The sequence below is a fragment of the Ptychodera flava genome, chromosome 18 (assembly GCF_041260155.1).
Source record: "Ptychodera flava strain L36383 chromosome 18, AS_Pfla_20210202, whole genome shotgun sequence".
In the NCBI taxonomy this organism is placed as follows: Eukaryota; Metazoa; Hemichordata; class Enteropneusta; family Ptychoderidae; genus Ptychodera; species Ptychodera flava.
The window spans coordinates 19191301-19208332 of NC_091945.1; the positions used below are offsets into that span (position 1 = coordinate 19191301).

The window sequence follows — 17032 nt, forward strand, 5'->3', positions numbered from 1 at the left end:
ACAGTAATAGAGTCCCAATATTTTTTCTGTTAAAAGTCTATTTCATATTTCTTACATTCCCCAGTACCAAATAAAAAGATGTCATATAAAGCATTGCCTTATTTGTTATGTCTGGCTAAAAATTTGGTAAAATATGACGATAGATGACAGTAATTTGTGATATAAACTTTGGGGTATGGGGTAAGTTTTTATCATATTCCATGAAAACTATACAAGATAGTGCGTATTACAATATGTCACTTTAAAGGATATTAAATTACCTTGCTAATGATACTAAACAAGTTAAGTTATATTCAATAACAAGCTCAGCAGGTGACTTATAGGGAGACAGGAGAAAATGCATGCAAGTCGGCAATAATGTGATTTCGCGGTACCCTTCAATATATGACTGTTTCAGCTGTAGAGTCCCAATGTCTTTTTGTTGAAAGTCTATTTCATATTTCTGTCATGTCGCTGCACCGAATAAAACAGATTTCATACAAAGCATTTTTTATTATGTCTAGCTAAAAAGTTGGTAGAATTTGAGATTTACTGTAATTTGGATGTTAAACTTTTGGGTACGGGGTAAGTTTTGGTCATATTTCACGAAAGCTGTAGAAGCTATCGTTAGTACAATATGTCATCTTAAAGAGAAATAAATTCCTTTCTAATGATATCAAACAAGTGAGGCTATGTTGGAAAATAAGCTCAGCAGACTACTTACAAAAAGACAGATTTGACGAAAATGCATGTGGGTCTTAAATCGTGATTTTGTGGTATCCTTCAAAACATGACCGTAACAGCTATTGCACCCCTATATTTTTTCTGTTAAATTCCATGTCGTGGTCCCATGTTTCTGAAAAATACAGGTTTGTTATCCTGCAGGGGGCGGGGTGCACGTAGACCCCCTCTAGCCCACGGACTAAAGTGGCCTCCACACGGTCTCCAAAATGTTTCTGTCTGTCTCACTAAATGAACCGCTGTCACCAAAATTTCACGCGACGTGGCCTATGGAGTATGATTCGTAATCGTCCTGTGTATAGGCCTATGTTGTTCTTGACGGCCTTTGCTATCCCGCGGTTATCAGCGTGAGGATCCGATAAATAACGCACATACACTGTATACAGGCGAGTGATACACCATGATTCCGATAGTTTAACTGCGATACTTCTACATGGTCACAATATGTGGAAATATACTACGAGAGCATACAATCTAAAAATATACTATACAATATACTACATAACACTTAAAACTTAAAACTGGTCTGCTTAAATGTAAATAAAATTTCAAGCTATATTTGAAGATATCCAACAACGTTTTCTACCATAGTATTCCCTGTTCGACCAAACAGAAGAGCCTCAGTCAATAACACATCTCATAATGAGCAACAAAGACTTACTGGCAAATATGTAGAGGTTAGCCTTAAACTAAGGTGATTAAAAGTCTCCAGTGACGAAGTTTTTAGCATGAAATACGTAGTTATACCTGAGGTAATATAGACAAGCGACCTAGCGGCCGATATAGCTCCGCTGTGTTATGTAGAGAATAACTATTTTGACACATGTTGATGAAGAAGGTGGAAATCTTTGATAGCTCAATGCAGTGGCCAGAAAAAAGTAGCTAAAATAGCTGCAAAAATACACAATCGAAGATTTCATCATACTTTGAATATATCACATCGGATCATCCCTAAGAACATGTCAACCAAAGCTATCTGATGAGTAGTTTTTTGGAGAATAAAATTTTCTGACCAAAAATGGCAACAATTGCCCCCAAAAATAAAATTTGCAGATTTCATCATAATTTCAAAAGATCAAATTTAGTTCATCTATAGAAACCTGTATACCAAATTTCAAAGCTGTTAGAGCAGTTATGTTATGCTATGTTATGTTATATCTATTTATTAAAGTGTCATGTGTGGTCTTAAACAGCTTGGTTGCCACACCCAGCCCCAAGGGCTTACAAGACACCAAAACAGTATATTTTGAGAAACACATTTTTTAACCAAAAATGGAAAAAATTGACCCAAAAATTCAAAATTGCAGATTTCATCATAATTTCAATAAATATTATTTAGTTCATCTATAGAAACCTGCATACCAAATTTCAAAGCTATCAGATGAGTAGTTTTGGAAATACACATTTTTTGACCAAATATGGCAAAAATTGCCCCAAAAATACAAAATTACAGATTTCATCAGAAATTCCATATATATTACTTAGCTCATCTGTAGAAACCTGTATACCAAATTGCAAAGCTATCAGACCAGTACTTTTTGAGAAACACATTTTTTGACCAAAAATGGCAAAAATTGCCCAAAATTACAAAATTGCAGATTTCATCATAATTTCGTAAATATCATTAAGGTGATCTGTAGGAACTGTATACCAAATTGGCAAAGCTTATCAGATGACTAGTTTTGGAAATACACATTTTTTGACCAAAAGTGGCAAAAATTGCCCCAAAATACAAAATTGCAGATTTCATCATAATTTCAATAAATATCATTTAGTTCATCTGTAGGACTAACCTGTATACCAAGTTTCAAAGCTTTCATATGAGTACTTTTGGAAATACACATTTTTTGACCAAAAATGGCAAAAATTGCCCAAAAATACAAAATTACAGATTTCATCAGAAATTAATATATATTACTTAGTTCCTCTATAGAAACCTGTATACCAATTTCAAACTATCAGACCAGTACTTTTAGAGAAATACATTTTTTGACCAAAATGGCAAAAATTGCCTTAAAAATGCAAATTTGCATATTTCTGCACAATTTGAACAAATCTGAAATAGATCATCCCTAGGGACATATGTACCAAATATCAAAGCTATCTGACTGGTAGTTTTGAAGAAGAAGATTTTTAAAGATTTTTTTACCAAAAATGAAAAAATTGCCTTAAAAATACAAATATGCAAATTTCACCACGATTTGAACAAATCTGACTGAAGTCACCCTAAGTAAACTGCATATCAAATTTCAAAGCAATCGGACAAGCGGTTTCAGAGAAGAAGATTTTTTTACAAAAAACACCAAAAATGCCCCAAAAATACAAATATGCAAATTTCACCACGATTTGAACAAACTTAAGTGAGGTCACCCCAAGTGAGCTGCATATAAAATTTCAAAGCAATTGGACTTGCGGTTTCAGAGGAGAAGGCAATTGTTGACAGACGACGATGGACGACGGACGACGACGGACGACGACGGAAAATCAACCTATTTGATAAGCTCTGCGTTGCTGACAGCGGAGCTAAAAGCTACGATGTCCTTGATTCTGCAGGAATATGTTGAAGAGATCATCTGTCATTGAAATAATCATTTATACATTAAATTTGCCTTAAGATCAGTGACACATCAATTTTAGTAGTGTAAAGTCCAATTACAAATAGAGGCTTCTATGCCGTGCAGTATATATGTCATGTAGGAGTTGATAATTCTGCACAGGTAAGTGTCATCTATACATGCAACCGATGAGAGAGATTTGAAGAATAATTTTGTCATGTGAAAAGATGGAAGTTCGGAAATGCTGACTCAACTCTGAATCAATTAGGTCACAGAGAGACATCATAGACAGAGTGGCAACGCTTGCATACCTTTTGTTCCATGGTCGTCTCGGTAGACTATTGGCTTTTCATATTAAAAATGAGCTTCAAAGGTGTTAAACTTTTTGGAGGCTTTGTTTGTGGTTGATAATTACACGAGATTATGCGAAAAATACGACGAGATGGCATCGTACTGCCAGTCGCGTAGCAACCATCATGTTACTTTGTGAGCTCTCAGGCCAGAAACACTGCCTTCACGCGCAATCAAAACATAACACGCCAGCAGTTTCATAAACATGTGTCCTTCCTGACGGCACGTTGTAAAAGGACGGTATGACTGACCGTAAACCATTGAGTAAAACCAGACAGTATCGATAAAAGACTTTCAAATTTGGTTCAAACACACTCATTATATATTCATAAAATATATGAGAGGAATTTTTAAAACGGTAAAACTCATTTTCCTAAGCTCAAAACACTCCCGTTTTCGCCAGCACGTCAACGTTACATATGGATACAGGTTTTCGTATCGCATAATATTTTTTAAATAGCTAAGAAATAGTCCAAAATGGGTGAGGCTTTGGCACAATTATTGAAGGTGAACAAGTAGAATAAAAGGTTCAATCATATCAACCACTGTATACAATGCAATCTAGGATGCTGCCCTGTTATTACCTTTGGAATCATTGTTCTCATTTTCTCTAACATTTGAAAGTTGCCAGCAGCAAAGATTACAATAACAAGGCAAATTAGGATCCCAGTCTTCAATTTAATTAGAACACATACAGACAAATAGGGACTTATAGTTTGGAAGCTTCATAATGTCGGTAGGGAGATTGTTTCCCTCGGATTGAAAGATGCTGACTCAAAAATCAGTTTACATTTGGGCCAAAAATGTTTATTATAAGGCAGAGAAAAAATTGTGCTGTTCTGATAACCCGACTTACCCTATTCTTTTCCCGCTGACCTGAAATTTTTGAAGCTACGTAAACACAAAAGTGAAAATAAGAAAGAAAAACCCATAAAAACACGCATTCATTACCTGGCATGTGAATTTTGCTTGAATGGGGATTTCTTTTAATTTTTATTCGTTTTATATGTATGATACATTTTTGTGGAAATGTTGTGGCAGGTGTTTGATCGCCCTGAATCCCTGAAAATAAAGCATACTTAAAAATAAAAATATTTTGGCAAAAAAAATACCTGCCGATATACCTAACCTATTTTTGAAAACCATGTTTAGGAACAGCACAATTTTTTTTATTTTTTTTATTTTTATTTTTATTGCCTAATCAAGAAGGGGAAATTAAGGTTGTCCTTTCATAAGAGGATAATCCGCATTTCATATTTGATTGCAATGTCTGACATTCAGGTTAAACATGTTTTTGGAACTGCCTAATAACAAGGTTATCCCTACTGACGAAAATGCCGATACAGCCGGCTTCCGATGAAAATACTACATCATCCAGTAGACTCAAAATTATTGTGAATGGATAGTTTTGGAAGAAATTATATATAAAGTTACTGTACACATATGCACTTCTAACTTCCCTACTCTAATCATAAGCATTTATATCAATTTTAAACTGCTACAAAAGTACAGGTATAGCGGTAGTTTTGAATGGGAAAGAAACTGTATTTACAGTTTTCTCCATGGATGCTCATGTATACGAGTTGATACTTTGTTGAAATCCAAAATGGAAGTCATGTAAACGTATGAAGTTTCAATCATGCTACTCTAGTTAGGTACATTTATTTGTGAAATAAAGAAAAAGAGAAATGAACTGAAATGCTCATGTTTCAGTATATGTTGCAGTTGTCTGTAAATTGACCCTTTTGCAATAAGTTTTAATTTCATTGAAACTGCTATGATCAACATCATGAACAATATTCACCACAGATTAATTACAGAGATCATTGCCTGTAGATATATGTAATTAGCTGAAATAAAAAATGCTAAATTTCTATTACTGATGTCATTGTATCACGACTTTATATAGCAAATGTATTTTGCTTTATATGCCAAAATGTGAAAGCTCATAGTATCTTCAATGAACATGCCAACGTTTCGTCAACTTTGATCAAGTCATTTCAGATATATGTAATCCTAATTATGAAAGTTCATTCAACATGCAGAGTAAATGCTAAGTGAGAGTATGGTGAAAATACAGGAGTTCTTACCTGAATGGTTCAGATGTTGAGAGAATGTTTTTATGCGTATTTATAGTGTGGCTGGGAGGGCACTACAAGTGTTGGAATTTGAATAAAGACAATGGGAGCAGCTAAGCTGTGAATATTTAGGCCATCAGGTGTTATATATATATATATATATATATATATATATATATATATATATATATATATATATATATATATATATATATATATATATATATATACTATATATATATATATATATATATATAGAAGAAACTTTGGTTGAAACACACTACCACACCTGGTTGTTACATATTTATTATACCTCATACACAACGTTTTTGCTCTAAATTTAGAGCTTCTTCAGGTGTTTTCTCGAGGTTGTGAGTACGGTCAAAACTGTCTGGACCTACGCCGAGAGCTCTAAATTTAGAGCGAAATGTTGCGTTTGAGGTATAATAAATACGTTTGGAAACCTAACAACCAGGTGTGGTAGTGTGTTTCAACCCAAGTTTCTTCTATCTTCACCCCATTCCACGCTTCACTGGGGATCACCTGAATTCCTACTGTTTCTTATATATATATATATATATATATATATATATATATTATATATATATATATATATATATAATATATATATATATATATATATATATAATATATATATATATATATATATATATATATATATATCACGTATACTCGAGATGTACCGATAGCTCCCAGTGTTGTTCGTAGCGTGGTTTGGTAATAGTGGATGAATAAAATTGCAACACGTCTACTGATCTGCTTGTATATTTTTCTGTTTATTCTGTTGGTGATTTTGATACAAAGTTTCATCCTAAAAGTAGGACTTCATCAGGTTGAAGATGTCTACAAGGGAGATTACAGAATATATATATATATATATATATATATATATATCCCTAATTATGTGAAAGTTCATTAGATTTACAAATAAATTATTAGCTTATCTAAAATGCTGAAACAACCTTCATAAATGCCATATCATTGCATCTAGCAAGTTTTTGTCTGCTCCATAATTAGCAAAGTTCATTAAATATGCAAATAATTAGCTTTTGGCAAAAATTCTAAATGACTTTCTGAAATTATATTATAGTATGTTCAATGTTCATAGCAAGTTTTCTTAAACTTTGATCAAGTCAATTCAGATATATCCTCAATAAGAAAAATTCAATTAAATATGCAAATTAGTAATTACCTACAATAAAATGCTAAATGACTTTCAGTATTGTTGTATCATAGTATCTTCAATGTGCAAAGCAAGTTTCATAACTTTGATCAAGTCAATTAAGATGTATATCTTAATTAAGAAAAGTTAATTAAATATGCAAATTAGTAACTAGCTTTAGTAAAATGCTGAATGATTTCAAAAATGTTATCATAGGTATCTTCAATGTAAACAGCAAGTTTCATCAATTTTTGTGAAGTCATTTTGACATTCTTGTGATATCAAGAAAATACAGAAAACTTGCATACAGATACTCACTATTCAAAATTACCATGGTACATAACTTCAAAAGTGTCAAAAATTACTCCTTAACTGAATGAAAAAAAATGATTTTGTTTGTGACTCAAACAAAATGGATTTTTCCCACTTTGACCACAGGGGAACTCAGGTCCCTTGTTTGTTTGTTTGTTTATGTGTTTTTGTTTATTTGTCACTTATGATTATTTCCTTTAACAATAAAGAGCTAATAAATAGTAGTATTTGTATTTATATTTTATTAATAAAGAACAGTGTTTGTTTGTTTATTTTGCTTTGGTTTGTTTGTTTGTTATTGACAAATATAGTGAATGAATGATGCTCTAAAACGTTTCTTATACAATCTCATATGTGGAAAATAAAGCATATCCTGCCTTTGCGATGAGGTTGATGTGTGGGATTGCATTAGAAAGTTTTTAGAGTATTATTTATTCACTGTACTTGTAAACTAACAAATAAAACAAACACCATTCTTTATTGACCAACATGAACAGCTTTTCATTGATTTTTTACTATATTGAAATAATCAACTGTCCCTAATAAACAAACACACATAAACAGACAAACAAACAAAGGGCCTGTGTTCCCTGTGTTTTGACTTGTCTTTCTGTGTCAAGTAAACATTCCATCAATGTAAGGGACGTTGCTATCCTTGTCTATATGACAGTCACCATCCATCAAATTTTCACTATAAAAGTTGGCATACATGTATGGTCAAACTTTACGTAAGAGTGTTTCAATCATGCATGGTTAGACTTGTACACTTAAACCTTTCAGCTCAATTTTTAGGTACAGACCGTAAAATGTTCACTGAATGCTTAATATTGTCTGGCTGCAAGAAGAGTTGAGGTTGTGTACAGTGTTTCAGCATGTTTCAAGAAGTTAAACAACAATAGCTACTATTGATATCACTCAAACTCAGGAAAAAATACTCAGAAAGAGCCACTTAAATAAATAAAAAAGACATTTTCAAAATCTCTTCCATCAAGTTTCCTGTTTAACTTTATTGTTGGTATATAAAAATCAACAACTGAAACAAAATTCAGCAAAAATGTTTTGTGAAATACGCACTTCTTTGTGCAATACATCAACTGAAAAAAACAGCCTCACACATGCAAGGTAGGAATTTTTACTCTTTCATAATGAAACACCAGACTATTCGGTGAATATTTGTTGTAGATAAATCCTGGGCCAAATATTCAAAAATGCCATCCTGGTGGCTGATAAAGCACCAGCGATAAAACAACAGTCAACAAAAATAAAATCTTATCCATCGTAAAAGTGGATTTCAAAATGTGACTTTGAGTAATAAAAATAACATTTTAAAAACTTTAATAAATGCAGAGCCAAAAATGTGTTCCAAAATCAATGAATTACGCAGAATCCATCACTGACACTTAACAATATAAATACAAATATGGCTTGCCAAAATTAGGCTCAAAAATATAAAACTGCTAACTGCATTGTAACATACATATGTATGTTATCACAACAATAAGAGAATTAATCTGAAAATAATGTTTTTACAGAAAGGTCATAGAATAATAAGATGACAAAAGTGACCGAGTCAGTAAATAGCCAGTGATGAGGTATACATGCACTCTGGCCTCTGGAAGATCATAGGTTACTTTGCAATAAACAACTGTAATTTAATGAGCGCCCTCACATAATGGAGACACAAACTGATACTTTACTTTACGAAATGCTGCCAGGGTACAAGGTCTTGACAGTGTATGTAAGGTACCTTCATCAGTACCTAGGGATAGCTGTTTTGCGTTATATCGTTGCCAAAGTTCAACCTGTTCACCCCATCACCTTTAGACAGGTCAACGATCAGAATACGTTTGGGACAAACCATGATGGTGGAACGGTTAAATCGCTGACATGCAGGTGCGTTGTCTAGGAGCCAGTAACTACCTGACCGAAGTACATTTCACACTCTTGATGATAAACTTATACAAAATTTTCACATGACCACACATTTAACATCTCCTCGCTTTGCCATCAGTTTTTCGTACTCTTCAATCTCCTTCAGGTAGGTGACTGGTGGCCATTGGTTTGTTGTCACATACTCCAGGTTGTCACCTTTGAGCTGAGAGAATTCATTCCTGCTTTTAAATGCCACATAGTTGGTGGAGATAAAATGCAGACACCATTTGGACAGTTGTTCTGCATTGTGAAGCTGCAGGTAAGAAAGTTGGAAAGTAAAGGAAGAAATTATATAACAGTAGTATGTGAATGAACTTCATATTGTGTAGGGAAAGGTTAGACTCACTTACTAGTGGACTACTTTGGTCATCTGACCATCTAGGATGTCAAATTAAATAGGAGAAAATTCTGTGCACAAATAGTCAAATCTTAGAAAAGTTGGTAATTGTGGAGACTCAAAGAAGAGATGACATTTGAAAGATATGCCATGATTGCTTTGAAAACACATAAAATGACACAAGTCCAAGGAAAAATATACTGTGTATCCATGAATTTCTAGTTCTACTGCTGTTAGTATGATGAAATGGTGATTTGAAAATTTCCTAAAACTTAATTAGAAACTTGCAGTTTAGAAACCAAGTCAACTGCTACAAATGAAGCGATTGTGTGGTTGTTGTATTATTTTGCTGTGTTTTCAATCATTTGGAAGAGATTTTTCTTCGCTTCGATATAGTGTGTATGTGCGATGTATGATAGTGAGCATGCGTGCGTGAGTGCTTCAGAACTCTACAACGTGTTGAGCGGTCTCAGTCAGAAAAATGTAACAACTTAGCCGGCTATTGAGCCACTCTTTTTTGGAGTGGAGATTTAGCCGAGCGGTTCTCTCTGTGGCCTCTCAGCTATGCGACTGATGCCGTATGTTGTGGGTTCGAATCCGATTGAAAACTAACCGTATTTAATGTTCAAGTGAAAAAAACAAAACAAAGCAAAGGTTTGTCTACTACTTTGCATGAAGGTTAAATTGGTTATAAAGCAGATACTTATGACACAATACCTCTGTGGGACCAATATTCAGATTATTAGACTTTGACCTACAAAAATTGTTCTGTCATTTGCAAAATTAGTTGTGGCATTTTGCTTGATAAACCTTTTGGATGAAGAATGCAACAAAGTTGTCACCCATTAGGTAGAATGCGCCTCTTGGGACAGATATTCGAACTCTGGAACTTGTTTTATTCTTTTCTGATCTAACACTTGTTGGGGTTCATTTTGAAGCCCTTTGAGTAAGAAAAACTTTCATGGTCTTAGCTGTTTTAAAATCAGAAATTTCATTTTTCTCCATAGAGTTACCACAGGAATGGTGGCCATTTTGAATTTCAAATTTGGGTAAATCTTTGGTAATTTGTTTCTCTGATTCAAAAATTTGCATTGTGACCCAAACTTTTATTCTTGATTTTTAAAGTGAATGGTTGAAAGATTCCTTGAGGAAAATTTTAGGGAAAGTTTAAGCCTTTCACTTTCGAGGCGCATATTACCCTTATCAGAATGAAATGAACCATACCTGTGAAACATAAAGCAATCCAATGACATCAATGTCTGCCTTTTCAATGTTGTTGGCTGTTGACCTTTCAACTTCTTTTGTGATGTAAAGCTCGCATAAATTAATCAATCTGTCTTGACAGAACTGATTGGCCAGGGTGAGTATTCCTACCGAGTCGGTCTCTTCGATTGGAGAATGGTCTGTGTATAGGTACTCCAGCAGAGCCAAGAAGCAGTCTAATTCTGTGTCTTTTATTTCAACCTGAGTAAAGAATTTCACATTAATTACTAAATATCAAAGAGTAGGAACGTATATTTGAAAGGAATAATGATGAAGTTTTCCATTACTGTTGTAGCAAAATTATGTTTTATCGGTAGTACATCAGCAAAATCGTCAACGGGTGAAAAAACATTGAGACACTGTTTTCAAAGAGAAATAGGCAACTTCTAGTAGTCTCTTGTCACGTGTTTGGTTTCACTGTTAGGGAGATCTTACCTTTGAATTTGAACTCTCAGCAAAATGACCACCAAACATGGCTGACATGACTTCGCATCTTGCAGTCAGGACAACTTTGTGAGCATACACAGTCGTACCTACCAAAAACCAACAGAACAAAAATTCCGTAAAACTAAAATCAGTTTATAGTCACAGGATACTGTTTTTTTTTGTGGAAGACCTGTGTGTTGTAATATAAAGTTAAAGAATTAGACAAATTTGGATTCAAGTAGCTGGTCATGCGCCAGTTATATATATGTTCCTCCGGGCTGTATGTGTTGAGGAAGTTTTTTCGTTTCCTTTAACAAAGTTTCAGCATGAGTTCCTCACTTTGTCATTTTTTTATATGTGTGTAACACAGTAACACACCAGGAAAAGGATATACAAATTCGGGTAGGATGATGCATCTCAGGAACAGACATTCAGACTCTCAAACTTTTACAAAAGGGTTTTGATCTACTACTGTATTGTGGGCACCATTTTGAAGCTTATGGATGAAGCAAAGCTTAATAGCTTATATTTAACCGAAAATCAAATTTTAATTTCCCAGTAGAGTTAATACTGGGATGGTGGCCATTTTGAATTGAAGAATCGGTAAATGTTGGCTAACTGGTTTCTCAAATTTTGAGCAGTAACCCCTGATTTTTATTCTTTAAATTTCAAAAGGAAAGATAAAAAAATGCCTCATGGAAAATTTGAGCAAAAGTGTCAATCTTTCAAATTTGAGGTGCAAACTACCTTAACAGAAGAGAATGCATTGAAGCTGTGGACTTGTGAACGAACCGGTATAGAACTTACCTCCAACATTAAATACAATGTCAGAAAACTTTGATTTATTCAAAAACAGTTTCTTCATAACTGCCCCAGTGCAATCATTGAGGTAGGTTCCAATGCTTGGGTTCAAGAACTCCTCATCATTGGTTACATTCTTGCAAACTTCAGCCAGCCTAGGGAGTTCGAAGTTTTGGCAGCTTTGTCAAGTTGTCAAGCAACTCATCCGATGGATTTAATGGCAGCCTGGGTAGGCCTGTGAGGAGACAAAAAGGAAGGCAGTTCAAATCAATGGGAAAGCACTAATTCTAAATTATAATATTATAAATTGTTTATTCTAAGTTGAAATTTAAGTAATGCATTACCTGTTAATTTTTTAATTGCACATTATAGAAATAATGATATCCAAAGTAGAATTAAATGAAAGAAGCAGGCTGAATAAACAATGAAAAAAAATGTGTTAAGAACACAAAAATAAGTAGAATGTTTCTTACCACTGTAAAGGAATTCTAATACATGTTTGAAAGTTTCAAACGTAATGTCTGCACTGATTGTGATCATAGTTTTTGTACCACCAGTGATTTCGTAGCCACTTTCATCCATGATGTTAGAAATGCCGATCACTTTTCCATCATTCATGTCATTTCTAGAAAACGGCTTCACTGGTACATTACCCTTGAGCTGATATTCTGGTGACAGAAAGTATTACAGATTGATGAAAAAAGGAAGTAGTGATGATTTTAGAGGATTGGTCTCAATGGCTTTGGCTGACAAGCAATAGAGTCTGAATGTAAGCCACTGCATGCCTAATGGTGTACACAATGCCAACCCTCTCATAATCTTCAAAAATTCCCGGCATTTTACTGAAAATTAAAGAGTGTACTGACTCAGCCCCATAATAACTTAGCAAACTATTTCAATCAGGAACACTTTATCTCTTGTCCCAAACTTTGATAATGAAAAGAACTTACTGAAAATATGAAACGGAAAAAATGTCTCGGAAAATGTCCATACTAGAGACTATCTGACCCATATTATTAGTTAGTATGATCCTAGGGAGTATTGTTGTACTTATTGTCCAAAGACAGGTACACTATTTCTGTTCTGAAAAGACTTTATACTACCCTCTGTGTTAAAGCCCCAATAGTTGTAAATGTTTAATAAACTGATCTCAAAATATCCTTAGCTTTCAGAGAGTTTTCTTTGAATAAGACCCATTAGAGATTGAAAAAGTGTACAACACTGCCATGCAGTGTCAGAAGTGGCATGTAAATTCAGACGTTTTAACATCATTTTAGACTTCCCGCCATTTTCAAAAACTAATCATATAACAGAAAAAATAAAGATTACAACAACAAAATGTTGGCCATTGTGTGTTGTGCATTCAAGTAAATGGCATCATGCTTGTTTGCTTTATCGTCACGATGCGTATGTGCAGGAAATACTATTTTTTGTAATTTCCTGTGGGGGGCGCCATTTTATGGGTGCGGCACCTGTTTATTATCGAGCCTGTAAAAATGTCTGGGTATGGTCCAAATCAGCGAGCAGTGATACTTCAATACACATCCTTCAGTTAACTCATTTACATGAACCAACTTTGGTTTGAAAATAAAATCATGAAAATAATGCATAAAATTAGCAGCTATTGGGGCTTTAAAAGTGCATTGAAATGATATTCTAGCTTTATATCATTTTCTAAATAGAAAGCATAGAGAAACTATGTGACAATATCACTAAGTTGATGAATTATCTCACTTTGTAATTGCAGCAATTAAACTAATATCATGCTAATATGCAAAGATCATGGTCATGGTATCAAATAAAATCTTACTATGTTATCATAAACAACTTAAAATACATATAAAATGTTCATTCAAAATCATATATATTTGCTTTAAAAAATCGTAGGTTCACAGAGTAAGATTAAAAATTAATTAAATCTTAACTGTCGCTGTATGCATCAGACTTAGAATGTAAACACAAATTTTAATCTAACCTCCAAGAGTAATGGCTGTACTCCAAATACTCTGCAGAAATAGGTTGATGCACTGCACAGGATAAGTTTGTGTGCCTGCAACTGACGAGTGTCTTCAACGATAAAGGTCACATCAGCATGGACGGGTTTTCCAGCACTTTGTACCAGTGCTCGCTGAAAGTTGATGTCTTAATTTCAATCCATGGAGCCTGTCCTAAAATAGAAAATCAAAGTTCAAAGTTCAAAGGACATGATGAGAGACAGGGGTGTGGCCTTTAAAACACAAATTCATATATTCATATCAATTTGAACAAATCTGAATAAGGTCATCCATGGAGACCTGTACACCAAATATTAAGCTGTCAGACGCAGCCATTAAGGAGAGGAAGATTTTTGCCCAAAATAGCAACATTGGCCTCAAAAATACAAATTTGCATATTTCATACCACTTTGCACAAAGCTGATTAAGGTCATCCCTCGGGACCTGTACTCCATGAATTGGACTGGCTGTTTTGAAGAAGAAGCTTTAAATGTAAAAAAATTGGACGCCAGATGACTGCACATCCACCTATTGGTTCAGCTTTGTGTTGCTGACAGTGGAGCCAGAAAACTGAAAGTATAATTACAATCTCAGCTTCATGTTTTGCATATCATCTTGAAAAGTTTCCTAACTCACCAGCTGGAGGCATAATTGGAGGCAGAGGTAAGTTGTCTTTGCTCCTGGATCCAAAACCACCAAAACCTTTTTTCTTCGACTTTCCACTGCCAGAACCCTGCGCTCCAAGCCTGACCTGTGATAAATGTGGTGTACAAATTTAATTTGAGAATTACCAGTTGCTGAATTTTACCATATTCAAACAGAATCAGCAAATCTGGGGACATGGAGAAAAGCGCCCTCTGTTGCACTAATGTACAAATCTTTTGTAAATCAGTGGTTTTCAGAAGCAGCCTGGTCATTGATCCGTAGAGGGTTCATTGGACATGTCCACATATTTTTGAAATATCCATACTACTTGTCTGTGGTGTCAGTTTCAAGAAAAACACTGATTTGAGTTTAAGAAAAATCCATCGATGTCAAATTTCTGTGATTTAACATTCCTCTTAAAGTCCACACAACAACAGATATTACTTACTGCATCATCAAATAGAGTCTTCAGCCCTGTGGATGTGAGAGCACTTGTTTCATAATATCTCATTCCATTTCTTTTGGCAACTTCTAGACCTTTTTCATAAGTCAACAAATCCGTTGTTCTGCGATGACTGAGAGTGCCACTGGTTCTGAGATCTTCACGTGAAATCAAAAAGAGTTAATTATTTCTTAAAGAATAATAGGTGACGAAGTAATCTCACTATGGAAGCCTTTGAATTATAGTATTAGCATAGATTTGGAATTCAACAAACAAAATTTGCAGACTTGACTATTCAGCACCATCAGCACAGGTTTCGGAAATATAAATTGGTGGCTGCTTATCACTGACAGAAGGAGTCTTCCATCTCGTTATAAAAATTTAATGCCTGGAAAGTTTAAAATATATCCCCAGATCACACACCTCTCTGATGCAAGCAAAATTCTTAGCTACAGTAAAATGTCAATTGATATGTAAATGTAACAGTTGTGACATGCAAATAGTATTGATTGCCTTGTACATAACTTTCATTATGTCTGTACAAATTCACAGTCAATAGGTCGATGCTCTTCTATTGTGTTTAAAAAAGAAAGAATCATTATACGAGGATTATACAAGGGAATAAAAGCTTTAAAAACAAGCATCACTTGGAAGTTTTCATTAAAATATACCAGTTTATACTTTCTTACCAATTTTGTTTGCCACAAGGATGATTGGAGTATGTGGCATATGATGTTTCAATTCGGGCAACCATTTGGATTCAACATTGTCCAATGAACATTCATTTTCAATGGAGAAACAAAGGAGAAAGACATCTGTCATTGGGTATGATAGAGGGCGCAGTCTGTCATAGTCTTCCTATGGATAAAACAAATTTATAAGAAAGAAATTTTAAATCCTTGAAATGTGCAGATATGATGCAGTCTATACATGTACTGGTTGAGTTGATAAGCTGAATACTGCATACCTCAACATGCGTATGCAATTTTAAACAAGGAACAGTACATTAAAAACAAAATAGTGAAAAAAATCATCAAAAGTTATAGCAACTGGCCATTTAAGACATCATCAAAAATTACGGCAACAGGCCATTTAAGACACACACACACATATATATATATATATATATATATATATATATATATATATATATATATATATATATATATATATATATATTCATTAAAAAACATACGAATAATATCAAACAAAGGAATTATTACATAACTTCTTACCTGATGAGTATCTTATGAATTTTAGGAAAGGTTAGAAAAAAGTTGATAGAAATATTTTAATAATAATTTAATAATAATTTATTAATTTTAATTTGATTTATTCATGGATCTTGATATTGTAAGTATTTTATTTAAAAGGACATAAGCTGTAAATTGTTGCAAGTTTTTCAGTATTCTGCTTCTGTACATCAACTACCGTGTCTGACCCTAATCCATTTATCATGTTGAAATTTCGAGTATTCTTTTTGTCAACACAGCTTGTATGTGTGTATTGATCATTGTTTATTGTTTACAAATGAATTCTAGTTCGGACTTGAATACGATTTTCAACAATAACAATGGATATTATCTCATATAGGTTGTGTTGATTTGCTAAATACTTGGTATTAAATTACAGTTTACGGATTCAATGCAGAAAGTGTAGAGAAACCACAAAACAAACGTTCTGAAAAAATAGCCAAAAGATATAGTTTATGGAGCTTTAAGTTTGGTATGCTAATCAGTGTACATATATGGAGATGATATATAGCAGGAGTTTATTTGAAGTTTAGTTGTGTTACATAATGGGAAATGAACTAATTTTTTGCTTTTGCACAATTTCTCATATTTTTAGAGACTTTTTTTTTAATTCATAAAATTTTTTATCGGATTTGAACTCATAACGTACAACATCCAGTCATCCAGTGAAGACATCGAATTCAAAACTGCTCGGCCAAATCCCCACCCTCATATTTTAGCTTTGGCAAAATTTAAAGCTT

The 17032-nt window shown here is 33.8% G+C and overlaps 1 protein-coding gene and 1 pseudogene across 4 annotated transcripts in view; both read right to left on the reverse strand.

The window, feature by feature from the left end:
- Window positions 1-17032, reverse strand: part of LOC139117076 (ras-related protein Rac1-like) — a 51872-nt gene that overhangs the window by 32269 nt on the left and 2571 nt on the right. For all 4 annotated transcript variants that reach the window (XM_070679908.1, XM_070679907.1, XM_070679906.1 and 1 more), the window contains exons 4-7: window positions 15729-15897; window positions 15046-15197; window positions 14589-14703; window positions 13934-14126 (exon numbers count right to left, since the gene is read on the reverse strand). In XM_070679908.1, coding sequence (XP_070536009.1) covers window positions 14041-14126; window positions 14589-14703; window positions 15046-15197; window positions 15729-15897 — 522 coding nt within the window. In that variant the 3' untranslated portion in view covers window positions 13934-14040. The remainder of the gene's footprint in view (window positions 1-13933; window positions 14127-14588; window positions 14704-15045; window positions 15198-15728; window positions 15898-17032) is intronic.
- On the reverse strand, window positions 8786-12970 carry LOC139117641 (rho-related protein racA-like; annotated as a pseudogene).